The 26,306-nt window shown below is 39.0% G+C and overlaps 2 protein-coding genes and 1 long non-coding RNA gene across 3 annotated transcripts; 1 reads left to right on the top strand and 2 right to left on the bottom strand.

Annotated features, from left to right (window-relative positions):
* Positions 1-562: 562 nt before the first annotated feature.
* LOC129093776 (uncharacterized) lies at positions 563-10,043 on the bottom strand. Its single transcript, XR_008531307.1, has 3 exons — positions 9,964-10,043; positions 2,989-3,088; positions 563-1,119 (listed from the first exon to the last, which is right to left on the bottom strand). It is a non-coding gene; the product is annotated as an uncharacterized LOC129093776 (long non-coding RNA).
* A 3,633-nt stretch (positions 10,044-13,676) lies between these two features.
* Positions 13,677-18,465, top strand: cldn7a (claudin 7a). Its single transcript, XM_054601752.1, has 4 exons — positions 13,677-13,899; positions 16,161-16,325; positions 17,356-17,440; positions 18,297-18,465. Exons 1-4 carry the CDS (start codon positions 13,677-13,679, stop codon positions 18,463-18,465), a joined length of 642 nt encoding a protein of 213 aa, XP_054457727.1.
* A 1,939-nt stretch (positions 18,466-20,404) lies between these two features.
* si:dkey-112a7.4 (uncharacterized) lies at positions 20,405-25,635 on the bottom strand. The gene is made up of 3 exons (XM_054601602.1): positions 25,286-25,635; positions 24,647-24,990; positions 20,405-22,723 (listed from the first exon to the last, which is right to left on the bottom strand). Exons 2-3 carry the CDS (start codon positions 24,825-24,827, stop codon positions 22,644-22,646), a joined length of 261 nt encoding a protein of 86 aa, XP_054457577.1. The 5' UTR covers positions 24,828-24,990; positions 25,286-25,635; the 3' UTR covers positions 20,405-22,643.
* Positions 25,636-26,306: the final 671 nt, after the last annotated feature.

Here is a 26,306-nt window from a genome sequence, read left to right as displayed (position 1 = left end):
GTATATCGAGAAAAGTCATAGTTGAATATGTCAGTCATAGTATAACATTTGAAAAAAGTCACAAAGAAGTCTTAGTAAAATGGAAAAAAAAGCTTTATTGATCATATATACATTGTTACATATATACATGAAAGGTGCCTTCTGCATTTAACCCATCCCTGAGGAGCAACTTGGGGTTAGGTGTCTCGCTCAAGGACACCTCGGTATGTGAGCTGTAGAGGCCAGGGTTCGACCTTGTGGTTGTGGGACAAGTGCTCTACATCGTGAGCCACAGCCTACTATGTCAAAAGAAGTCATAGTATAATGTCATGTCTCGATACAAAATAAAGACGTCATATCAAAATGTGTCAAAAAAGTAAAAAAGAAAATCGGTAGCAGTCGAAAAAAGTAACAAAAGCGTCTTATAATGTTGATAAAAGTCATACTATTGTATGTTTAAAAAAAGATTCATAGTGTATTTTTTCGAAAAAATAAAATATCAATGCAGTATGTCCCAAAAAGTCAAATATAGCATGTTGAAAAAATGTCATAAACCAGTTTTCAAGGATCTTTTGTTGTCATTTAACAGGAATGCACAATGAAATTCAGTTGTAGGCCATTTGGAACATAAGGAAAAACATCACAAACAAAACAGAAGTTCATTCCTGTAGAGCACGTTTTTAATTTGCATCATAAGTAATGTAAACCGCAGCAACAAAAACAATTCTGGCAGATAATATGGCTAATATCTTAAACAATTCCACATCAGGATCATTGGGCCTTTCTCATTACTATTGTACATCAACTTGAGCACCAAGCCTCATGATGTAAATATAGAGTCCACCTCCTCTCGTCCCACTGGAGTCCTGCACTCCCCCTTTCAACTGCAGCTTAATACGGAATGGCACAATGGTGCCAGGTCTCTGTAAATATGCAGGCTCAACAGTCACCAAACTCCGGCTGCTGGGTTCGCCTGATGTCTTATTTCGTCCATCTTATTTTTCTGTGACTGCACATCAGACAGCCAGGAGGAGGCTGGGTAGTGGATTGGCCTTAGGTCCTAGCTGGGTTAGCTTAGCTTCCATCTTGGCTCTCCTTCCGGGGTAGCTTGGTCTGGCATGTAGAAGAAGTCAGTGAAGCCTGTCGAAAAAAGTATAAAAACGTGATAGTACAGTTTGTTGAATAAAGTCATAAATAACTATGTATAGAAAGTCTAAAAAAATGTATAGTATGTCCAAAAGGGTAAAAAAAGTCCTAGTATATTATGTTGAAAAAGGCCATAATATAGCAGTATGTATAAAACAGTATGTTGAATATATCACAAAAATGTCAAAAAAGAAGTAAGAAAGTCCTTGCATCAAAGTCAGGAAAGATTCAAAGTATGCCATGTTGAAAAAAGTAAGTTTTGTATTATGTAAAAAAAAATAATATAGCATGTCCAAAAACAGTCTTAGGATAACATATCCAAAAAAGGTAACTGTATAGTATGTCGAAAAAAGCCACAGTAAAGCGTTTCAAAAAAGTAAAAAATGTCATAGTACATAGCATTACAACAAAAATGTCAAAAGAAGTCTTAGTATAGCATGTCGGGGGAAAAACAAAGTCACTAAAGTCTTAGTATAGTATGTTTAAAAAAAGTCACAGTACAGTCGGAAAAAGTCATTTAGTATTTTGAATAAGTTATGCATTGTATAGCATAGTGTGTGGGACAAAATCAGAAAAAAGTTGTATAGTATGTTGAAAAAAGGAAAAAAATGTCATAGTTTTAGTATGTCGAATAAAGTTGCAAAAAAGTAATCGTATAGTACAGTATTTCAAAAAGTCATACTATAATTTGAGTAAAAAGTAACAAACATTATGTTGTACTTCTCTTTTCTCCCCAGATGACTTCATAGTTTACGAACCAAAACTGATGATGACAAAGTTTCTTCACTCCTGTTATTCACATATTCTACACAATGAAATGTGCTCAAAAGGGGGTGTCATGGCTGCTGCATTTGTTATTAAATCACTAAAATGTGTGTTTTTTTCTGTTTTACAACCCTCTCCTATCTGACTGGGAGGAGACACCCGTCTCCTACTGCCTTGTCATCCTCCACAGTGGTGCTCTCAATACAGTGAGGATACAAACCCAGCCATGGCACATTCCAAACAGGCACCTTAACCTGATCCTTTGACCTTAGGTCGACAAACTAACAGTTGTATTTGCATCTTATCTTGATGCACGATTTCTGAAGTTCATGATTGTTCTAAGATATGTTGTCCAGACTTCTGAGGATAAAACTTGGAAATCTAAAGATTGGTTCGACAGACTTTAAGGCATCAGCCTATCTTGCTGTTTTTGGAGCCTTCAGAATGTTTGTATTTTATTGATGGTTTTTTTTTTCTTTCTGAAAAGCACTTTGTAATCTTGATGAGAAAAAAATTGTTATATAAATAAAGTTTATCAGCAATCATTGTGTCAACCTGAGCATATTTTTATTGCCAACCATAACGTGACATTTTTATGAAAGTTATACTTTACTATAATTGCTTCATGACTATCCTTTGACATTTTATTTGCATACTATACTGAAACATTTTTAAAACTAACCAATCTATGACATTTTTATATTATCTTTAAAAACTGAATCCTAACATAATATATGATTTCTATCATGGCAGACTATGCTATGACAATTTAATATAGCATTTTTGACATGCTATTACTATTCAAATTATATAAATTTATGGCATACCGTGACATTTTTAGGACATACTATTAAATTATTTTCTATGGCATACTATATTATGACATTTTTATAGCATACTATATGTTAAATTCTAAAGACATTTTACTGTGACATGTTTATTGCATACTGTACTATCACAGTTTTTACAACATTTGTTTGACATACTATACTTTGACATTATCATGGCTTTTTTTTTTTAGGACATACTGTCGTAAGACAGTATGTAGTGTTTATGACCACTACACTACAAGTTACTGAAACTACAATTACTACTCACTAGTACTACTAGTTGATTTGATAGTTATCAAATGTTTGTTCCATGAGCTCCAGTTCTCGTCTCCTCCAGGCCGTTTAAGTCCCTTTGTTCATTCGGCAGTCTGGACAGAAAACAAAGGCATTTACATCAACATTTACAAAACAAAAATAATGTTATGTCATACAAAAAAAAGTCATATAAATATAATTCAAAATGTGTGAACAGATGACAGCGTAAGATGGACTCCAGCAGCTGCGGCTCTTGCTCCAATAATCATCACTTTTTAAACAGACTTTTTGCATCGCTTTTCAAGGAAGATAGACCTTGTACACACTTTGGCATATCAAACTATGACATTTTATCATGCAATATACTGTGATATTTTTGAATGACATACTAAATTATTATTTTTCTAAGGCATACTTTAGTATGATATGTGTATGACATTTTTATGGCATACATACTATGAGTTTTTTGATGTTTTGTTATGCAATACTTTACTTTACTAAATTACATATTATTTTTGGCCATACAATTCTTGGGCTTTTTACATGATCTATTATGCTATTTTTTTATGATATTTGTATTGCATACTATTTGATAAAACTTTATATGTAATTTTATGGCATACCATATAATAATATTTTTATGGCTGTTACATTTTTCATGACATTTTATGTTGCCTATTTAATTATGACATTTGTATGGCATACTACACTATTATGCTATAAAGACATACTGTATTTAGTTAAAGGCATATTATAGGCTACTAAATCACACACCCTACAATGACATTACTTACCTTATTATTTTTATGGCATACTATACCATGACATTTTCATGGCGCACAATAGTATGACATTTTTCATGAGATTTTGTTATGTCATTTGTATGGAATGCTTTTCTATTCATTTTTATTAGACTTTTTTTGATAATTAGATCTTTTGGCAAATAAAGGGAAGGAGGGCGAGAAGATGGAGGGAAAGCAGAAGGGCAGCTGGGTGTAACTGAAGTGACAGCCTGCTCCCCTCGTCAGCACCAAGAAAATGAGCCGCAGCTGCTGGAGTCCATCTTACGCTGTCATCTGTTCACACATTTTGAATTATATTTATATGACTTTTTTTTGTATGACATAACATTATTTTTTATCGAACTATACTTTTACCTTTTTCATATTTTTTTATGTCCTATTATACTTTGACAATTTTATGACATTTTATATTGCCTAATACAGTGGTTCTCAAATGGGGGTACGCGAAGGCAGTCCAGGGGGTACGTGAGATTTTTAAAAAATATATTTAAAATTAGCATCCATTCAAAAATCCTTTAAAAATAGTTATTTAATAAATATTCAATAAAATATAAGTGTAAGTTCATAAACTGAATGTTACATTCAGTAGGCTATTCAATTTCATTATCCTAAAAACCCCGAGTCTCCCCGATACCAGGATGGTTTGACCCAACCTGGCACACGCCACCTGCCATCACCTGTCAATCACTGCCGCCTTCAAAACTTAACAATGGAGTCGTGGTTGAAGCGTAGCAGAAATGCTGCTGAAAACATGGAGGGACAAGTGGCGGCTGTGGCTCGGTGGAGAGCAGGGTCGTCCTCCAATCAGAGGATCGGCGGTTCGATCCCTGGCTCTGGCAGTCCATGTCGATGTGTCCTTGGGCAAGACACTTAACCCCGAGTTGCTCCCGAAGGCTGTGCCATCGGTGTATGAATGGGTGTGAATGATTAGAGAGATCCTGATGGGCAGGTGGCACCTTGCATGGTAGCCCCTGTCATCAGTGTATGAATGGGTATGAATGGGTGAATGATTAGTAATGTAAAAGCGCTTTGAGTGGTCGGAAGACTAGAAAAGCGCTATACAAGTACAGTCCATTTACCATTTACCATTTACAAGTGCCGAAGAAGGCCAAACCAGAGCCGGAAGAATTTCGTCAATATTCAGAAGAATATGTTTTAATGGGATTTACGTCCACGAGTTGCCATCCACCCAAGGCTTTGTGTTTCTTCTGTGGCGAGAGATTAGCCAACAGTAGCATGAAGCCAGCACATCTTCAGCGGCATCTCAACACAAAACATGCAAGTCATGTTGGTAAGCCATCGGAGTTTTTTAAGAGGAAACTTTCTGAATTCAGGTCATCTCAAGACACGATGCGGAAAGCCTCCACGACATCAGCCAAAGGCCTGGAGGCCTCTTATGTGGTGTCTTTGCTCATAGCTAAAGCCAAGAAACCGTTCACCATAGCCGAAGACCTGCTCCTTCCCGCCGCCGTTGTGCTGGCTGAGACCATGCTGGACACGAACGCAGCGGAGAAATTAAAGACTGTGCCTTTGTCAAATGACTCTGTGTGCCGCAGAGTAGATAAAATGGGAACAGACATTGTCGAGCAAGTTGTGGGAAAACTTAGCGACTCTTTTTCACTCCAGCTGGATGAATCCACAGATGTCAGTGGAAATGCACAACTTGTTGCTTTTGTGAGATACATCGATACTGACGACATTTATGAGCACATACTATTCTGCAAAGCTTTGGAGGGGGAAACAACAGGAGAGGACATTTTTGATGTTGTCAACACCTTCTTCTGTGAAAACAGCATGAGCTGGAAATCCTGCAGCAGCATCTGCACGGACGCAGCAGCATCGATGACGGGCAGCGCGCGAGGACTCATAGCGCACATTAAAAAAGAGAACCCCGACGTGAAGTGGACTCACTGTGTCATACACAGGGAAGCATTGGCGTCCAAGAAAATGAGCCCTGAGTTACATGACGTTTTGAACGACAGCATCAAAGTGATCAACTTCATAAAGTCAAGGCCACGTAACGCACGCCTGTTTCGCCGCCTCTGTGAAAACATGGGAGCTGAACACACACAACTGCTGTGCGCTGGCTCTCTCGAGGGAGAAGACTCAACCGGCTGTTGGAATTACGATCTGAAGTACACACCTTTCTGATAGAGCACAGATCTCCCCATGCCACCTTGTTCCAGGACACAGACTGGCTTGCTATCTGGCAGATATATTCAGCAAACTGAACGAACTGAATATGTCTCTGCAGGGAAAGGACACCAGCGTCTTAAACCTGTATGACAAGGTGGGTGTCTTCCTGAAGAAAGCAGAGCTGTGGAGAAGGGCCTCTGCACAGGGGGATTTCCCCTGCTTTCCTCAGGTGGATGATTTTCTCTCTAGTGAGGATGTGGACAGAGCTCCAGGCAAGTCGGTCATAGTGGGACATTTGACCAACTTGATTCAAGATTTTCATTCCTACTTTCCTGACATGGAGGAGAAATCTGCACAGCTGGATTGGGTGAGAAACCCATTTCTCTTGTCCGAAGCAAACGGAAGCAAGCTACCTTTCACTTATCAGGAAAAACTCCTGGAAGTGTCATCTGACCGTGGCCTCCAGATGAAGTTTGCCACATCCACACTCACACAGTTTTGGGTGTGTGTGAAGCAGGAGCACCCTGACCTGGGACAGAAAGCTTTGGAGCAGCTACTACCCTTTGCCTCCACATATTTATGTGAGGCCTCCTTCTCTGAAATGACTGTGATCAAAACAAAGCAGAGAAACAGACTGAGCCTGAAGAAGAGCTTGATCACAGCAGCTGCCTCCCTGCCACCAAGACTGACAAAGATTCTCAGTGAAGCACAAGCACAAGTTTCTCACTAAAATGTAATTGCAAAAGCACTCAGTTCAATGCAACAATGTTCAATGTTCAGTGTTGACAGTTTAATCACTGAAAAAAGGTTGAGAACCACTGGCATACTACAATATACATTTTGTATGACAAACATACTATGACTTTTTATGACCTTTATTAGATTTTTTTATGGCATTCTAAACTACATTTTTTTACGAGATACTATTCAAGATAAATGTTCATGAGATTTTCATGGCATACTATAATATAACATATTTTACGAAAATGTGTTCTCATGGCATTTTTATTTTATTTAACAGTGTTTTATGACTTTTTGATGACATACTATATCATAAAAATAAAGACATACTATATCATAAGTCTCTCCTGCACCAATAGCAAACCCTGATTAGCCATTTATTACTTTTTGTATCAGTTGTCATGGAAGATAGATCTAAACGTTGTACAACACAAAATATTGGTAGTTATATTTGGTCATACACTGATAATCTGTTCATTTGATCACAATGTGCCTATGTAATGAGTTAATGATGGATAAAAAACGACTTAGATGTAATTGGGTCAATGACAAATAAGGCTTCTAAAAAGGTCATTTAAAAAAGTATTTTCAAATGGGATGTAATGCATATTTTTGTGTGTGGAACAATGTGTCATTTGTTTGATTACTTTTCTAAGTGGTTGAATACAATGAGTTGAATTTAAACAGTATGTTTTAACTTCACTGGCTAAAAAATGTCAGGTGGCAAAACAACATATTTGTTAAAATATATATAATGTCCTACCATTCATTATAACTGAAATATTTGCCAAGTATTCCTTAGAGTGTCTACAGTGCCTAACACATGTATTTTGTATTTTTAATAATTTAAGATCATTGCATTCTATTGGCCAGGTTTTTGGTATCTTAAGCATCTGATTTTACATTTAAAATGATATAAATAATGCTACAAATATACAAATGAATACATGCAATACAGTAGTTATTAACAATATAGTTATCAACTATTTGGTCACTTAAACCTATTATTTATTGCTCTAAATTAATGTTTTAATTTAATCTGGTTGCACCACCTGACTTTTACCAGTTGTGTCACCTGACAACATTAATAATGACAGGATTATAGCTGAATAATTGCCTTTTTACTTCAAATACCCCAAAAAATGCAATTCAAAAGTCTCTGGTGAAGTTAAAGTAGAAATTATTTCATACTATCATAGTAATCACATTCAGTACAAAGCAAATAGAATATGAAACAGTGCAATGGATTGATTAGATGGACAGACTGTAATGTATTGTGATTGAGCAACAATTAAGTCTTACTGTGATATATTCATAAAAAAAACACCAGCTCAAGACAATTGAAAACAACTCATTTAAAAATATTTAAATGCATAAAATCCAATGTATTAACATTACATTACATAACATTAAATGAAACGCATAGCAACTGGAATGCAACACTAGTACATACTAAATATAGCAATAAATATTTGAAATTGATTTTAAAAAACACTTGAATGACTTTGGAACTAGTGACAAAATATTTCAAAACATTTTGAACCTTTAAGGTATGTTGACCTTACATAGTTCAAAATGTTTTGAAATATTTTGGTGGACAGCCTTTTCAGGTGTACTAAAGCTATCCCAGTCATGAGTGAGCCGTGTGTGTTGTGAATCAAGAGGCTCTGAGATCACACGGAACTCCTCAGTTGTCTAAACAGAAAATCATTTTTAAACCTGAAAGGTCTGACTACGGTATAAAAGGAAGAACTGCAAGCCATGTTGTCTATCTTCAGAATGATAATTTTGGGGGAGTGTCTTTAGAGGGAGGCCTGAAGGCACGGACTGTCAGTGTTGAAGAGGTGGACACTTTCTTGTTTGTCTAAGTCTAGTGCTGCTATTTTCTGGAAGAGAGAACACTGGGCTGTTTTTTTGGGTTATTAGAGCTTGAAATATAATATCATATAGTGACATTCCCTGCAGTTACGCCTCCTGACTTACTGGTTGCGCCACCTGACTTTTGCAACTTATTTCATTAATCAGGCATCTCTACTTGGACTCCTGTATTATTTTTTGTTCTTGTAGCAAATCTATTTTTTAAATACAATTAAGAGTTTAATGATAATATAACATTTTCTAGTTTTACATTAGTTGTACCACCTGACGTGGAAAGTGTACCAGCCAACCTATAAGTTAAAAGTAGCTATTTTTAATCAATATTTGAAAGGGATTAAAACATTTTTCACTCAGTCAGAAAAGGTCAGTTGAGTTCCTATTGATGATGCTTTATCCAGGTAGCTGTTGTGTACTTTAATATAAAAATAAAAGTCCCATATTTTCAGTTTGGCCGTTCTGACATTTAAAGCATCCAAATTGCTGGACAAAAGATTTTAAATTGTTTCAATTGCTTTGAACAATAGGTATTTGTAAAATTTGGTTCATTTGAAAGATTTCAACAATTTAATCATGCCATTGTATACATTTTTAATTGATTGTCTTTAAAAAAATAATAATGTATAGTTTTTTTTAGTCTGTTCATTTGCTTGGACAGATGCGCCGCCGAACATTTTTTAAGGGTTTGAGATGCCAAAACATAAACGAATATTTTGAATTATTTGAATGTACTGAAAATGTATTCAAACTCTATAGCTTTTGTTGAATGAAGAGATATATTTCATGAATTAATACAATTATTTTAAAAGGAAATAATGGGCTCGGACACAGAAATATGGACGTCATGTCATTGACCAAATTACATGTAAGCCCCTTTAAATCACAATATTACTCACAATGGTTAAATGGAAACCCCACCTGTCTTTCAGTCCAATAAGTTGGCAACGCAGGTAATAAAATATATTAATATATATATAATAAAATATAAAAACAAATAAAACATGCATGTCCAGGTCTTAAGTGGTTTCAACACATACCCCTGGTTCAACCACACCACCTCCTTTCATTAAAAAAGGCTAACATCCTGGATAAATATATATATATTTTTAAATCATCTTTTCTGATGGACTACTTCATTTATTATTTAAAAATGTTAATGCTTATATAGCTAGTATGAAAACGTGTTTTTAGGGAACACTAAATGACATGTTTCTGTGACAGTGAGATTTGATATCTACCTGCAATTATAGGAATAATAGTCAGACTTTGTGGCCAGTTGAATCACTTTAAAATAAGAGCGTTTGATTTTGAATGTACATGATATGACAATAGTTGTAGTAGCCTATGAATTGCATCAAGGAGAAACACACACACCAGATACAGCTGTGGAAAAATCCCGTCAATCAACAATAAATCTATAAATAATAACTCACAACGTTGGCCCTTGAGTTGTAAAATACTTTTTTTTGTTGAGAGGAGTGGATTTTTCTTCGTTATAATGACATAGCTAGTAGGCCTATTACCATATGAAGGAGAGTTGAGATATACTAGGCTTCTTCTGGCTAATGCATCTCATTATTCTCATACTCGCGTCATGAAACAGTCAAACATTATATTTACTTTTGTTCAGAAAGAACTAAACAAACAAATGAGCTTGACTTGCATTGAAGAGGTCGCCATTTTCTTTCCTAACACGCGTGCTTCTTTTTCTTCTTGATTGCTTAACGGTTGGCAGACATGGTTACGGCTCATTACCGCCACCATCTGGACAGGAGTATAGATAGGAAATGCGCATGCGCGGAACGAAAACGCAACACGGAACCTCAATCGAGTTATGAACGGAACGCGGAAAGTTTGTTCGAGGTTTCCAATCCCAAAAAAAAAAATTCCACAGTTACACTGTAGCCATTTTCATGCTTACTGAGGCTCAGCATAAAGACACACAGTGTGTTATTGTATTCTTTGTTTCCAAATCTCTTAATATATTTCTACCCTGCATGTAGCACTTGCCAAGCTCTTAAGAGAACAGTGAATCCAAAAGTCCAAGAACACAATCTATTGGTCCCGTCCTGCTGCTGCTGCACAAAAGCCTAGTATTGTTGCATAAGAAGACTAGGGGGAAAAGACAGGGGACATGTAGAGAGGGGCGCCATCCCCCTCATTTGTGCACTCAGAGCTTTTCAGGGAAAAGCCGTGGGCCCAGCGTGTTTTATCGCTAATGCCTCAGTGACTTCCAAGGGCACTTAAAGGACTTCAATCATTGGGTTTGCACTCCACTTGCTCACTCCAGACCCAGAGGAGGCCTCTGAAATGGGAGGGAGAGCCCCACAAGAGAATGTTGTTAGTGCCCTTCTTTTGGCTGATTTAGCTCTTTTCTTTTTCAGCTCCTATTGAGTGTTAAGCAACGGCTAAACCAGCATGACAAATGTGTGTTTACGCTTTCAAAAAAGAAAGCGGTGAAAGGGAGTGGGGCGAAAGAGCAATGTTCTTTTTGTGTCCTTTGCAATCCAGGACCTGGGAGGAAAGGCAGCCAACTGGACATCAGATAAATCAGGTTACCTGTGGCAACAGCACTGGTAGGGCTGGGACTTCTCCTTGATCTTCTTCTTACTCATCTTCCTTTTTCACATCTCACACAGCGCTTTGCGCTCACCTTTCTTCATATGTTTTTCCTTATCGCCTTTCTTTCATCTTTCACATCCTACCTTGATCCTAACAAGTCTTTCAACCCTCACACCATCGCCCTCCTCTTCCTCCTCAACCTCTGTATCAAAGTGAAACAGATTCCTTGAGCTATGGGGTCGTTCCTCCCTAGCAACAAAGGGGCATTTGTTGGCCTCAACAGCTAATGCCTATTACCCAGGCCTGGATACAGTATAGGGCGAAAAGAGTTATAGTGAGAGAAGAGGAGGGTGAAGGTGGGGAGGGAGGGCAAGAATGTGAGAAAATGAGAAGAGTGAAGGGTGGAGGAGGAGAAGAGACCTGAGAACAGACCTGTGAGACTAAAGCCTCATTACATTCTAAATTGGAAATCCAGCCAGTAGGTGAGCACATTCCCATTAACCTGGCAGTGGGGATAACTTCCACCAGGCTTATGGGTTATTACTTCCTCTTCCATTGCTGTGGCACTATTGTTAAGCCACAGTGTGAAGTCACACACACTGCAGCACCAAAAGCCTGACCTCTGATATGGACAATGCTTGCTATTGTCTCTTGGTTTTTGCCCATTCATTGCAGGAAGTGTCTACAACTGGAATAGTAATGTTACTAATAGAATAAATATATTGTTAAATATTAGTAGGAAACAAGAGGTGGAAAATGTTGCAGTTAAATGCATAGATTAAAAAAAGTTGGACACATAAAGCATGGATATAAATAAAATAAACTATTTTAGATCGTATGCAACTAAAGATGTAAGCACTCTGCATTATTGCTAATTGTATGTTCCGATGATGTGAGTTTCTATTTGCACAGCATTTGTTATGTGTTTTAGATTGTAGTATGTTTACTGGTGTTCTTACACTGTGTATTATGTAAATGCAAATATGTAAACAGAATTTCTTTTGGAAAAAGACACCATTTCTTTATTACCCTGCAGATTATCATATATTTGTCTGCAGTAGAAACATGACGGCAGCGTGTCATCATTTTCCAGATAGGACTGATGATGGCACACTCTTCTTCTTTTTTACATTGCAGTTAGAACTCTGAACCTGCACAGGAGTCCCCAGAATGCATTGAGGTCAGAACCACATTGTTCTCCAATATGTCTGAAGATTTGAAAACACAAAGGATTTCAAATAAATGTAAGGTGGTAAATCAACATTCCTGGAACTGATTATTTATGCTTTATAATAAATTCCATGGTGCCTAATACCATTATGGTCATGTCAGAAACCATATTTGCAATCATAGAGACTTGTGGAGAAGCCTACATCACCTGCAGTAGCCTATACTGAAGTGCTGATCTGTCTGGATTGGACTCCATATGACAGTGACAAATCATGTATTAAAGTCCATCAGGTCACCTGCTGGATATCTTAATGCCACTAAAGTTCACAGCAGGTAGGCAGAGAGTTTGTACATCCAACTGCTAAACATATCTACTGCAACATCCGTGTGACTTGACATTTAATCTTTCCTTTCTTACCCGACAGTTTACCTCATCACCACATCACTAACAACAGAGAGGTCATGAATCTGCTCAGAGCCAGTGATTGGTGACTGGCGGTAAAAGGACGGTTGGGAGTTTAGTGCTTTGTGGTGACAGGGAGCTGAGTTATAACATCAATCTGGGTCAGTATTCTGTAGACTGTACTGACTACTGTATGTATACACACACACACACACACACACACACACACACACACACACACACACACACGCACGCATACACAAACAAACGCAAACACACATAGACACGCACACACATACATCGTTTCAAGATGAAAGTAGAAAATTAAAATAAAAAATAAAAAAGTATTTAGAGTCACACTTGATAAAAGTTTATTTTTTCTGTGAGTTCCATAGGAGGACAAAGGAAAAAAAAAACATAAAACCTCTTGAATCATAATATTCCCATTAATACCATCTTAAATAGATTTATATATTTTTTCCTCTGAACTGTACTCAATAGGCATGATGTTTATAGTTTGGTAAATAACCAAACTCCAGAATGCCATGTTTTCATTGTTTTTTATCATTATATCTTTTCAGCTATATAGATATTTTCAGTAATAGGTAGACGATATATTGGAGGACAATTTAAAATGAAAGAGAGAAGGAGCCACTGAAGAAATCTGTCACGGCTGAAAAGGTTAGAAAAAGTGATAAAGAGAACGTGTTGAGTGGAAAGACAACCTGTTGCTTTGCTGGAAGCAGAGGGAACATTTCCCAGCAGCAACCCACAGAGCATTGCAACTCCATGCATCAGCAGGCATGATAATTACACACCCACTTCACACCATCACCCACAACCAGGACTCAAGACCCCCGGGACACAACACAGCACAGCACAGCACAGACACGGACTCTACAACTTGCATTGAAGACCACATTTCTGGATCTTAACGGTTTTTGCAATAGAGGAGAGAGGGTTACCGGTTCATTTCATTTCATTTAGGGAAGGAGAACTTTCTTGAAAACGATGGCGAACTCCGGTATTCAGCTGTTGGGATTTTTCCTCTCGTTAATTGGCATCGTTGGACTGATCATCGGGACCATTCTGCCGCAGTGGAAGATGTCAGCGTACATCGGGGACAACATCATCACAGCCGTGGCAATGTACCAGGGACTGTGGATGTCGTGCGCCTTCCAGAGTACCGGGCAGCTCCAGTGTAAAATCTACGACTCCATTCTGCAGCTCGACAGTAAGTAGTCCTCCTCAGTAAGAGACATGTCAGTCATCGGTGGACTTAATGCAACAGGTGGGATTGTGCTGATGTCCACACACAAGTCTAGTTTAATAATGCCTCCGCACCTGGAGACCGAGTGAGAACCTCAATGGGCCACACTGTTATCACTGGTTAAGTTTGACACCTCAGGGGTGTTTTACCTGCTCATCACGCCATAATTACTAACCACACTCACTATGTCATAGTCCACTGTAATCTGTCACTACAGTGGTACATTGTCTTCTTAATAAGTGGCTGATTACAGGGGGGGGGAAAGTTTGGAAGGAATTGGAAAGATTCATCTCTATTCCTAAAAGCATTCACTAGAATCCCCCCCATGCACTGTCACATTCTGAGAATCCCTCCACATTTTAACTCATACACATACAGTAGATGATGATGATGATGATGATGATGATATATTCAAATTTCAAGAGCTAATTCAGTGCTCCTGAATATGAAATCAGAGTTGTATGTTTTCTCACTATGGCCGTGCCTTTGTGAAAATATATCACTAGTGTCAGAAGACACAACTCCGGTGTAAAACAAGATGAGGGTGACTTCATAACTTTGTATTCACACCATGAAATAGAAATGACACAACAAACACCACAACAGCTGTTTCTTATTACTAAAGATGTTCCCAAAGTTATCTGCTTTAAACCTTTATAGGAAGGGTGACCATGGTAACTCCAGTGATACAATAGAGGCATCTGAATAATCTGCTGTACATCACCCAACACACACACACACGCACGCACACACACTCACACGATGGCTTCAAAACTTTTCCCATAAAGAAATGGAAATTAATTCATAGCAAACTGGGAGCTCTGGTTTTAACACGACAGGTTCAAAGGTAATAGCACCTGCTCAAAATCCTGCAGACTTTCGGCCTCATTTATGACAAATTAGAAAATAGTGTGGCTTGGCTTTTGAAGCCATCTCTTGTAATGAACAGAGACTAATTTTTTTTTTACAGATGTAATTTACATACTATCTATTGTATCATGCACACTGCAGTAATGGCTAGTAAACAAACTTGGTCCTCAGACTCTCAGGGGCCCCAAAGGTGCTATGTGCATCAGTCTGTGATAATGTCTCTGTATGAACATTTGTTTTGGAAGTTGGAGTTGGACTTACAATAACATCATTAATAAAAAATATTAGTTGAAACAATGATGGCCTATTTAAAAAAAATAGATTTTGCAGTCTTACCAAATAACCACAAACACGATAATAGGGACCCACAGGCAATTTTCTGTACCTGTGGAATCATGATTGGCCAAAATAATGTTGATATAGTACAGTTGCATATGATTGAATCTTTACAAACAGTAAGTCAACATTTGTAAAATGTTGTTGCAAAAGCAACAGCAGCCTCTTCTGCCCTGAAGTATCATAAATATAGTATATATTATGAGTGTCTTATGTTCGTTCTCTACAGTGATTGGCAGCCGATTTGCCACATTTGTGAATCCACCGCAAAGCTGCAATAGACGTCTCAGTATCAATGAGAGCAGTGTGATATAACTCCAAGCCAGGATACTGTGCATCCTGTTCTCTATCTGCATTACTATATAAGCCACCCTATTGTTCCCTGATGTCGCAGTGTTTTATAGAGGTAACCCCCCCCTACTCTCTCTCCCTCTCCTCTGCACCCGTCTCCCCTCTCTCTACCCATCCCTCCGTCCCCGCTGGAAGGTTGTTTGTTTGGGCAGGGCAGGGATGGCCTAGACTGGCACAGACTGGTTCTAGGTGGACAGAAGGGGAGAAACAAAAAAAGGGGGGGGGACTCACCCTATGATAGGTTTATAGGGTGAGGAGGGGGCACTGACAGATGAGGATCAGCCACAGTGAAACAGAGCGTGTGAGATGAGGTTTTTCTGTCTGTTTGTGTGTTCATGTGTATCCCATGGTTTCTCTTCCAGGAAAAGCTCACATTCAAATGTCCTGACAGGCTAATGTGAGTGTAATTCACAACCCCTGGACACACGCATAAAGTCAAGGCTGGTTTATTAGTCTTTCCTCATCATTTACCAGTTTGTGCTTTGGAGATTTCACTCCATATGATCTATTTGGTTGTTTTTCTAAAGCTACACTCCCACATTCCACAAAACAAAAGGCCGTCTGTTTACTGCTTCCTCACACGGAACCAACACACTTTTCCCGTACCCCTCTCATACATAATATTAATTATCCCTCCTAATTATTTCTCTTCTCTCTGTCTGCCCCAGGTTCACTTCAGGCCACCCGTGCCTTGATGATAGTTGGCATCATTGTGTCCGTCGCAGGTCTGGGTGTGGCCTGCATGGGAATGAAGTGCACCACCTGCGGAGGGAACGAGAAGCTGCGCAAGTCCCGCATCGCCATGACAGGAGGCATCATCCTGCTAGTGGGAGGTGAGGATGACATACGTTGTTGATGGCAATCACTGTGAGGGGAATTTGATTACATCCAGATGGATGACAGATTAAAGGGAAAACCAACATGAAGGTGTTGTTCCACTGCAAGCTGCAGGAACAGCTTCTGTGAGTGGAACTCTACTGGAGGGGTCAACAGCATCACATGATTTTCATCTACCATTCAAAGAACCCTAACACTAATGCTCTGTGCTCCTTTAATGTGTCACCGCCTGTTTGTCTGAGACACTGCCAACCTATGCCAAAGTGTCCATGCTAGCACCTCTGAGAGGCTTTAGTTGTGGTACTTTGAGCAAATACTGTACATTGATAAACACTTCCTAGCAGCACACTACTACATTATACTGTATATCATGTATGCTGCTTGCAAATCCTTAATTAGGGGGCTTTAAGTAATGTATTACCAGGAAAGTCACTCAAAACCAAGCAAACTGAATGTGAACTTAATGGTGGAAGGGAAGGTTCACCATTTCTTTTTAGGATACATCATCTGGGAACCATGGATGTCTACACAAAATGATTTTACAGTAGATGTGGAGATATTTTACTGCGACCAAATTTCAGTCCAACAATTTCTGCTGTATAGTCAGGTGAAATAACTCACGCACAATCAACTGTGCTAATCTATATTATTGTCTATGGGACCCATGATAATCAATACAGACCCAGTTACAAAACATTTCATTAAAACTCACATCATCACATTTTTGCTTAGATCTTGCGTACATCATACAGTAGGTGGGAGAAAGTTTGATCCCTAGTCCAGAAAGCTTTCCTCCCACTCCTCTGTTGCAGCGCTCCACAGGTCATCAGACTGGAGGAGTCCAGTACTTCTGGCACTGATTCTAACATAAGAGGTCTAACTAGAAAACCTTAGAAGCTAATTGTGCTGGAGTCAAAAGATAGCCGCCTGGAGACTATAAAGGGGGTAAAAGCATCTCCACCCTCTCAGGTTTTGATGATGTGCTGATGGACTGACAACTTTGTTGTTTGCTTTCTCTCCTCTCAGGGCTGTGTGCCATCGTGGCGTGCTCTTGGTTTGCTCATAATGTGATCCGGGCTTTCTATAATCCCTACACTCCAGTCAACACCAAGTAAGCAACCCTCAAAACCCAGTGGGTTCAAATCCTGTAATAGTGTGACATCTTGGGATAAATGCTCATTGGCTGTCTAGCCAATAGTTAGATGATAAGATCGATTCCATTCTCATATCAGTTAGTTGATTATGAAGCTACAGCCAGGAGAGTTAGCTCAGCTTAGCTTAAAGAGGGAAAACAGGTGGAAACAGATAGTCTGGCTCTGTTCAAAGCTTAACTACACCTAACAGCCCCTCTGAGGCTCATTAGTAAACAAGTTATTAGTTTAACTTGTACAAAAAAAACAAGTGTAATTACGAATTGCAAATTCTAGTATCTTAACTTCTTACTAAAGTACATTTTTTACATTACTGTAATTTTACTAATGTTAAATTTTTTATTGCAGAACATTAATTTGAAAAGGAATACATTTATTATTGTTGTATTGCCGCCCCTAACCCTATGTCGCTTCTGATCTAAGAAAATAACATTCCTATTCATTTCAAAAAGTGATAAAACACACCCTTCATTATGTAATTAACTACAGTCTAATGTGACTAGATGCTTCTGGAGGCTAATCTTAGCTAACGTTATTATACTTTAGACAGATATTCCTGTAGCTGACACGACTCTTATACTTCTCCACCCGTACTCTGACATTGGATTTTATTATTTACCCTTATCCCACATTAGACACTTCTGTCTACAGTGGCTGTAGACAGAAGTGTACATCTGATCATCAACTGAAGTAATGAGATAGAAATGTTGTCTTTGCTAAAATGCATATATAAAACTTTCCCACAGGTTCGATTGTCAAAGAACTCCCAATTTGTCATTTTGAAATGATTGCCTGATACAATGTTGTGTTCCCCAGGTTTGAGTTTGGTGCTGCCATCTTCATCGCCTGGGGCGGCTCCCTCCTGGATGTCCTGGGCGGAGCCATGCTGGCTGCTTCCTGTCCACGAAAGAAACAAGTGTCCAAGTACCCGTCCATGGCCAGTTCCCGCTCTGGTCCGCCGAGCAGCACTAAAGAATATGTCTGAGAGTGCCAGCGCCCCCCCAGCTTTGGACTCCAACAGAAGCTGACAAAGAAGCCAACTCCTTTCTGCTGCAGTGGCGAGGAGTAAAACCAATGGTTTGAATCATAGAGGCAAAGAAATGCTGAAATGGGACTTTCTTTTCTTTTTCTTCAGGCAGACCTTTGATAACCCCTTGATTTTCATGTGGCACTCTCAATTGTTTCATGAAAGATGTCTCTCACCCCGTCCACACATTCAACAATTGTTTACAAGTGATCTTCACAAATACATTATAATTAGATCCTCTGACTTAATACACAAGCCCTCGAGGGTGTACCCTCTTGAATTGTAGCCTAAATGGTGGATAATAGCCAATCCTTGCACCTCCATGTTAGAACCAGCATCTATTAGTGTTTGCCATGTAATTGAAAGTCATCAATTCCAGTTTGGTGCCTAGGCTGCAACTCAGGGGTACAACAGATACACAGGGGGACAATACTGTGTTTTATATTAACTGTTGGTGGTTCTAAAATAGACGTTACGATGGGCAGGGTGTAACTTCACACACAGGGTCAGTGTGTAGGGTGGCCGTATCACAGAGACCTTTTACTACGACACCCTCTACAGGCCCTGCTGCTTTTCATACCAGTCTGTTACAAACCCAGCTCCGATATGAAATATTTGATCATGTAGTCACTGTGCCGTTATCAATCTAATAGCTTCCATATCGGCCACTATGAGATCAAACTGCCTCTATTTATTTTGACAAACCAAGAATGAAGTTTTGGCTCCTGTGTAGGTTTATATATACTAAGTAGATCACTGTGGCCCAGTTCTAGCTTTCAGAGATTATAAAGTCTGTTTTTTTCCAAGATGTTTTATGCTCTGAACAGTGTCTGCTGTTTTTTTTAAATGTCATAGTTTTATACACCTGGCTCATTGTGAAAAGTGAATGAATTTTTAACATGTCCAACAGTACTTAAATAATAAAGATACTGCAATCTTCTGAACTGTGTGGTGATTACAACGACTACATAATTAACTGATACATAGTCGTAATTCTCCACTGATACAAACACTAATGCCTTTATTACTTTTGCAAAACAGCAAATACTCCATGTGATGCTGTGTTCTCAAATCTTTCTTCACAGTCGATAACATAATTTACATTATCTAAAAAGAGAAGCAGTCGAATCCTCATTCAACACATCACAAAGAAAACTTATTTTTCATTAAAGATTCTCTTTTACGACAGTAAAGGCATTAATATAGCAGTATATAGCAACTATTAGCTATGTAAAGATATAGTGGAGTAATGCTTTTTCTTATTCTGGATATAACATTCTATGGATATTTATGCAGAGCACTCGGATTATGTGTCTCACTTTAGGTTTGTATTGCAATTGGCGACACACGGCCTCTTACCAGCTCTGCGTCTTGTACACAAACCAGCTAGCCAACAGTTTGCAGAGAGGCATGCCCAAAAGAGAAGCCAAGATTTCTGTTCAGGAAAGAGAAACACACATACTTAAACCATTTTGAAAGACCTGGATATTAACGGTCTTTTGAATATGCACAAATAATGTAACACCAACCTTTTCAAGAAGCGGGTTGAAGGAATGAAAGAAGGAGGCCGTGTTGGCACAGTCAAATGAGTCCGTCACTAGGTATGTTAATCGGAGTGTACACTGCTGCATGTAAACGGGAGTCTTAGTGGAACGATCATTTTCATTAGCTTAGTGGAAATATTGTCTTTTTCAGAATAATTTAAAAACCTGAAATATATTGTGCATGTAAATGAAGTGACTGTTCTGTTGTTTGCACCGTTAGCTGTGATCCGTTGGCTCAGCAATCGCCATGCTGATAGCATCGTAGAAGCATGGACATGCATGAAGGAGGAACAATTTTATTATTATTATTATACTATATTTATACATAATATGAAGTAATAACATGAGCGTGACACATTGAGTTCACATACATAGGGAGGGGACTTTTCAGTGAAGTAGTACAGTAGCCTTTGGAAGAAAGCATATATTCATATTTATAGAGTCTGGATTTTTAAATGAAGAAGGAGCAGATAATATAATATATTTTTTTACATCATATCAGACTAATTATTATTTAAAGCAGAGTATGTATGTGTATTTAAATATATGTCTCACACAACATTTAAGTCTGTTTACCACTCCATTTGTTCCCTTTATTTGAATAAGGCCACATCACACTACTGTAATGTTGAGCATAAAAATGCCTTCAGTAAAAAATCCAGCCTTGGCATAACTTCCGTGGTTTCATAGATTAGTGTGACCTGATCGTGACACAGCAAGGTAAGGCGGTGAAAATATTCCACATATGGTGTTTACTTTAACTGATTTAGATTTTTTTAGGTGTCTAAAATTTGTTTTGCTGCTGCCTCCGCCTACAGCAGTGTCGTGCTTTGCTCCCGTGTTGGTACTCTAAAGGGAGTCTGTTTCTCCAAACTCCATCTACTGTACACTGATATGGAATATGGATAACTACCTCGTACAACAACACTTCAAAAAATCCTAGCTATTTCTTGAACAATTATGTGAATGTGTTTGAAGTTTAGGTGAATCAAAACAACAGATCCAACAAAGATTCCACAAAGATTCATCTTTAATTTCCCGAGATGCATTATGAAAAGTCGACCATTTCCATGCAAATGGTAGCCACAACCCCAAACGACAATCTTTGAGTCAGAGAACGGGCTGTGAAATGCAGTGCTTCCATGACGCACAAAAAAAGTTAAAGTGAACTAGTAACAATTTCACAGCCAACTAAGTAACATGACATCAGCATGAGCCTCTACCGACAACAGCATGTCATTTCAAGGTCCACTGCAATCTTTAAAAAACCCAAAAGACCCCCCAAAAAACATCAGTGTTAAGATTGTCTCAGCAGTGAGAACTAATCATACAGAGCTGTTTGTTTTCATTATCTCATACTGTAATTGTGAAGTAAAAGTAGACATTATCTTTGATGAGCTCACTTGAACCTAAAAGACACTGACACCATCTGGGTGTAGCTTAAGCAGATTACTGCTGTAAATATTAATACAAAGTAAGTGTTGTTCACTATGACATGTCTGTGTACCAATCCATTTCAATCATTATTATGATACAGCGTCTAATATCATTTGGCAATTGATTTAAAACAACTAGAACTGTACATGTCTTTTATCACAGTCGTCTGGCCAACTGGGAAACCCCTTGCTTTGAAAGCTAACAAAACCTCCATATATCTGTTGTTGTTTATGACGTTTTACTGCTGAGTCAGCAGCCCGAGCCAACAATGAGCTTAGGAAAATGTTGACTCTGCATGATCTAAAGAGCATAACGGTGCTGCAGTTTGAAATACTTCTACATTAGCCCTTAATAACAGGATGCCAGTTACGTGTTTTGATGCTCTAACAGACTCCATGCATAGAATTCTGCAACATGTCACTGCACATAACAGGCATTCCCACAAAGTGCACCATTTGGAAACATATTAAATCTCAGTTATAGAGGACTGAAGCAATTTCCATTCAGAAACGAGTATAAAACATTTAGAAGCCATAACAACACACCAAAGTGTTTCTTCTCATTTTTTTTAAAACAATAAATAATTAGCAGTAGTTTATTTTCCTTCTGTAAATAGCGAGCTTTCGTCCATTGGATATAAGTACACCACTTGCATCGGTGTGAGAGTCAAGAACGATAGTCATTGCACAACCAAAAGCTTAACATTTCACCTGTGTGTTATACATTAACAGGTCTGTGTGCCCTCGCACAGCCAACCCACAGACTCAGAAACCCTCACCAGAAAACAGGCAGGTGAGAAGCTGCTTTTCACCCAAACCATTTGCTCAGTGCAACTTTAGAAATGTAGCCCTTCTCAAGAAGCTCTAAAAAATATAGACATTTCCTTCTCTCAAGTCCTGATAATCTACTGCCTACCGAGGTATAGAGTAGAGAGCGACGCAATTCAATCCATTCACAGTCTGACCAAAGGTAAGTTAAATAAACACTATGTACAATCAGGGCCTAGGCTTCAGCTGCCGCTAAATGAGGCTTTTTTGTGCCTGGTTGAGCCATCAGAAGCTTCAGTCGGACACATGACAGGATCAAGGCCAAGATCACTGACGGGGAGTTTTGGCGTCCTGGTTGATTTCTTTTTTTGGCACTTCTTGGTGAAGTTTAAGAGATGGGTGACAGGGATACAGGACACTGCCCGTTGTTGTTCATGATGTCATCCAAGCATTCATCGTCCAAGTCCACTGAGGAGAGAAGGTCAAAGGTCAGGAATGTGTGCTTCTCAGTGAATAATGCATTGTTATAAGATGGTGTTAAAAAAATATGTGTATATATATATATAACCTTTATGTATTAAAACGTGTATGTTATATATTTTGTCGAGTTGTGGACTTAAGCTGTCCCAAATGTTTCAGACCTGGGAAATCCATAATTTGAATCAAGGTCAGTTTACTTTTTATCCAGTTTTAGGCCACAATTTTACGAAACACTTTTTAGATATTGGTTTTAACGACATATCTTAACCAGATACAGGATTTTGGTCATCGGACGTCTTGATCTCAAGTTATCAGTGAAACGAGCAGAGCAAATGTTAGCTTCAGCTCAACTAGCCCCTCCTTGACGTCCTGTGGTTGGTGAACAGCGTCGGAGTAAAACTGATTTTTAAAGTTAAACTGCTTTATTCAGTGTTTCTACAGATTTTTATCCCCTGTACTATTTGGTTTTTTTTAGGAGGAGACTTCTGCAGTAAAAAAAGCACACTCAAGGAATCTTAACTGGGAGAAGCTGACTGAAATGATGGCAGTGGTGTAGAAGGCAACAACCCCTATGATCCCACACTACTTCATGATGTCACCAACATCTGTCTTGGTATTGTTTTGATTAAGAGCCTTGGCAGCAGAAAATCACTTTTTTTGCATTAAATGGAATAGTTTGATAGTTTAGGGAAGTTGCTTATTTGTTTGGCCAGGCTAGCTGTTTCCTCTCGTTTCTAGTTTTTATGCTAAGCTAAGCTAACTGGCTGTAACAGACAAAAGTGACAGTGGTATCAATCTTCTTGTCTAATTCTCGTCAAGAGAGAGCGAAGAAGCGTATTTCCAAAAATGTCAAACTGCTCCATTAAAGATTATACAATTTATGATTATCATCCATGCCTCAGAGGCTGTAGTAACTGAAGAAGTGGATAAGATACTCAATGTTATTGTACACAGCCTTGCTAACATCGAGGAGTGCAACTGTCAGTTTTGAAATATCAACTTCATATTCACTAAATACCATTCAATATGTGTTTACTTGCTTTGTGAGGAAAAGCAAGGTATGGAGGTAATAAAAAAATAGTGTTGTTGTTGTATTGTAGAAGCAATGTTATTGCTCTCCGAATGATTAGATCACCACTGCAGCTTTATAAACCTTGCACGTGCAGAACATTAGTTACCATTGAGAGCATCAGTAGGCTAGTTCCTGCGTGGTCTGGGTAGATTTTAGATTTTATTTTCACAGAGGGAGATTTGTTTTTACAGCCAGTAAAACATATTCATGGTTTGTTCTAATCATTGTGTTTTTCAAAAGTATAAAATGTTCCCTTGCTGGACAGGGCTTCTCATAGACTGTATTTTCTCCCTTTGGTTAATCCATCCCCCCCCAAAAAAACTACGAATGATATCCCCCCCATATGCTCTGAAGAGCCCTTCTGGTACTCAGGCATGAATTCAGGGAACCAGTTGATGATTAAACCGGATCAGTGTATTCATGTTTTTAATAAGAAATAACTTGATATTAGAACTCAACATACTGTCTAATGTTCATGGAGGAAAGGAATTAACTCCCTTCAAAGATCCCTTTAGAAAGTAGTGTGTCTAGCTTCACGATATAACTAAAAGAGCATCTTCTGAAAATAAACTTTAAAATGAGCTTTTGCCTTTGAGTCTTAGTCTCATCATTATAATAACTGCTTATGCAGAGTGGCCTATTACTTATTATTTCACAGTTAGTCTGTGTATATTTTTGATTTTATTTGATACCATGTCATTGTAACATATGAAGGTAGTGTTTCTATGTGTGTAACTGTTGTATGTTGTCACTGCCATCCATGTCACTGAACCAAACAAAGAAAAACACACGCAGCCTAGAAACAAACAGCTTTAGGAAGAAGACTACCAGTCACCCACCTTTCTTGGTTCGACCAATCTGTCCCAGCTTGGGTGCCCTCTGGCCGAGTCTCTGAGGGTTGGCCCCGCCGCCGTCGCCGTTGACCTGGGGGTGTCCCGGGTTGTACTGCCCTGCCGGACCCGGCTGCCGGGGCGGTCCGCTCGGCGGGATGAGCTCTGGGATACCTGAAGCTCCGTACATCTCTACAAGGACACTTCTCCTGATTGGCCGCTAGGTGTCCGCACAGCCCAAGCTTTGTGTCGTGCCGAAGAGCTTCTCACTTCCGCAATGGCATTCAACACAATGAATGTATGAACAACACACGACAGTATGTCGGAAAGAACTGTCAGAAAGTCCTCGTAGCCTGTGAAAGACAGTAAATACGTCCGTCAAAAACAGCTCTCATGCGTCAGAGAGCGGCCAACTCTTGGCAAGTGCGTACAAACACTTATGCTGGAATAAGCGACCCACCCCAACTCTATTAAAACTAACAGGTGTAGCCAATGCCTTCCTGGACATTACAATAGCTGAGCAGTACAACAACGTGGCTTCCGTTTGATACACTCACTGTAACAAACTGCTTCTATAATCAGCATTAACAGATCGCTTCCGCCACAATCCTCTAGGAATACTGTTAAACACGAGAAATATCACCTCACCTCTTCTTCTCCGAGGCCGCAGTAAAGAGCTGAATCCGGTAAAAGCGCCTTCTGAGAAGAACAGTGTTGTTGTTGTTGATCAGATCTCTCTCTATCTCCCTCTCTATCTCTCTATCTCTCTCCCTCTGTCTGTCTCTGACTCTCTCTCTCTCTCTCTGTCTCCCTCTCTCTTGGCACAACACCGAGGAAGCGTCGATTTAAAGGGGCCTCACGTCGTTTTTCTCGGCCCTGGGGATTTCCTCTTATTGTGTCTTGACTCATAGCGGCACGTCGGACGTCAGCGCGCGGTTGATATAAGACAAAGTTTCGAGGGCGCAGTGCGTAATTACGCACCTGCGGTAATGAGAGAGTGACTCAGGCGCCAGCCAATGGCAAGACACTGCTCAGTAATCCCCATACATAGCACACGTCATGCTTTATGTCAGAGACAGCAGTTCAGGTCAGCTCACTTAACTACAGCTCTCTTGTCCATATAGAAAAAGATCCATGTCCAACCTGTTAAGAAGTTAAGTGACTTATGGCTAGATTATTTGCTCAGTTAGTTGTTTGTCAACAACTACGGTTTGTTAACATAGACTCATTGATCTTGAGTCAGTGTCAACATCTGTGTCTTCATTGATTTGAGTTTCCCCCTTACCTTCATCTGAACCTTACCCTAACCAGTTATCTCTCCAACTTCAACCATGATGTAATGTATATAGACCAGAGCTGGGATCAAGTCATTTTTTTGCAAGTCACAAGTAAGTGTCAAGTTTTAGCACTAATCCCAAATCAAGGCTGACAAATCTCAAGTCAACTCCAGAGGGAAGACTGATAATACCAGTCATATCCCCAAATCCTAAACTTTGATCTGTGAGTCCTATAAAAGCCGTAATGAACTCTTCAACAAATGGGATGACATTAACGTCATCATGCATTATGCAAATCTGCACGTTTTACATACTGCCATTAGTTTTTGCTGACAATCGCCTAGTTTTTGTACTGCAAATTAAGTTATTTTAGGTATCATTTTTTCCAACTG

The sequence above is a fragment of the Anoplopoma fimbria genome, chromosome 7 (genome assembly GCF_027596085.1).
Source record: "Anoplopoma fimbria isolate UVic2021 breed Golden Eagle Sablefish chromosome 7, Afim_UVic_2022, whole genome shotgun sequence".
Lineage (NCBI taxonomy): Eukaryota > Metazoa > Chordata > Actinopteri > Perciformes > Anoplopomatidae > Anoplopoma > Anoplopoma fimbria.
Note: the sequence above shows the minus strand (reverse complement) of the source record. Positions and strands in the feature narration are given on the sequence as shown.

What these genes read in the sequence shown, in the direction of transcription:
- cldn7a (XM_054601752.1), top strand. Translation starts at nt 13,677, where the DNA reads ATGGCGAACTCCGGTATTCAGCTGTTGGGATTTTTCCTCTCGTTAATT. An exon ending in CTCCATTCTGCAGCTCGACA is followed by an intron (nt 13,900 to 16,160) that starts GTAAGTAGTCCT and finishes TGTCTGCCCCAG; the next exon opens with GTTCACTTCAGGCCACCCGT. An exon ending in CATCATCCTGCTAGTGGGAG is followed by an intron (nt 16,326 to 17,355) that starts GTGAGGATGACA and finishes CTCTCCTCTCAG; the next exon opens with GGCTGTGTGCCATCGTGGCG.
- si:dkey-112a7.4 (XM_054601602.1), bottom strand. Translation starts at nt 24,827, where the DNA reads ATGTACGGAGCTTCAGGTATCCCAGAGCTCATCCCGCCGAGCGGACCG. An exon ending in GATTGGTCGAACCAAGAAAG is followed by an intron (nt 22,724 to 24,646) that starts GTGGGTGACTGG and finishes TTCTCTCCTCAG; the next exon opens with TGGACTTGGACGATGAATGC.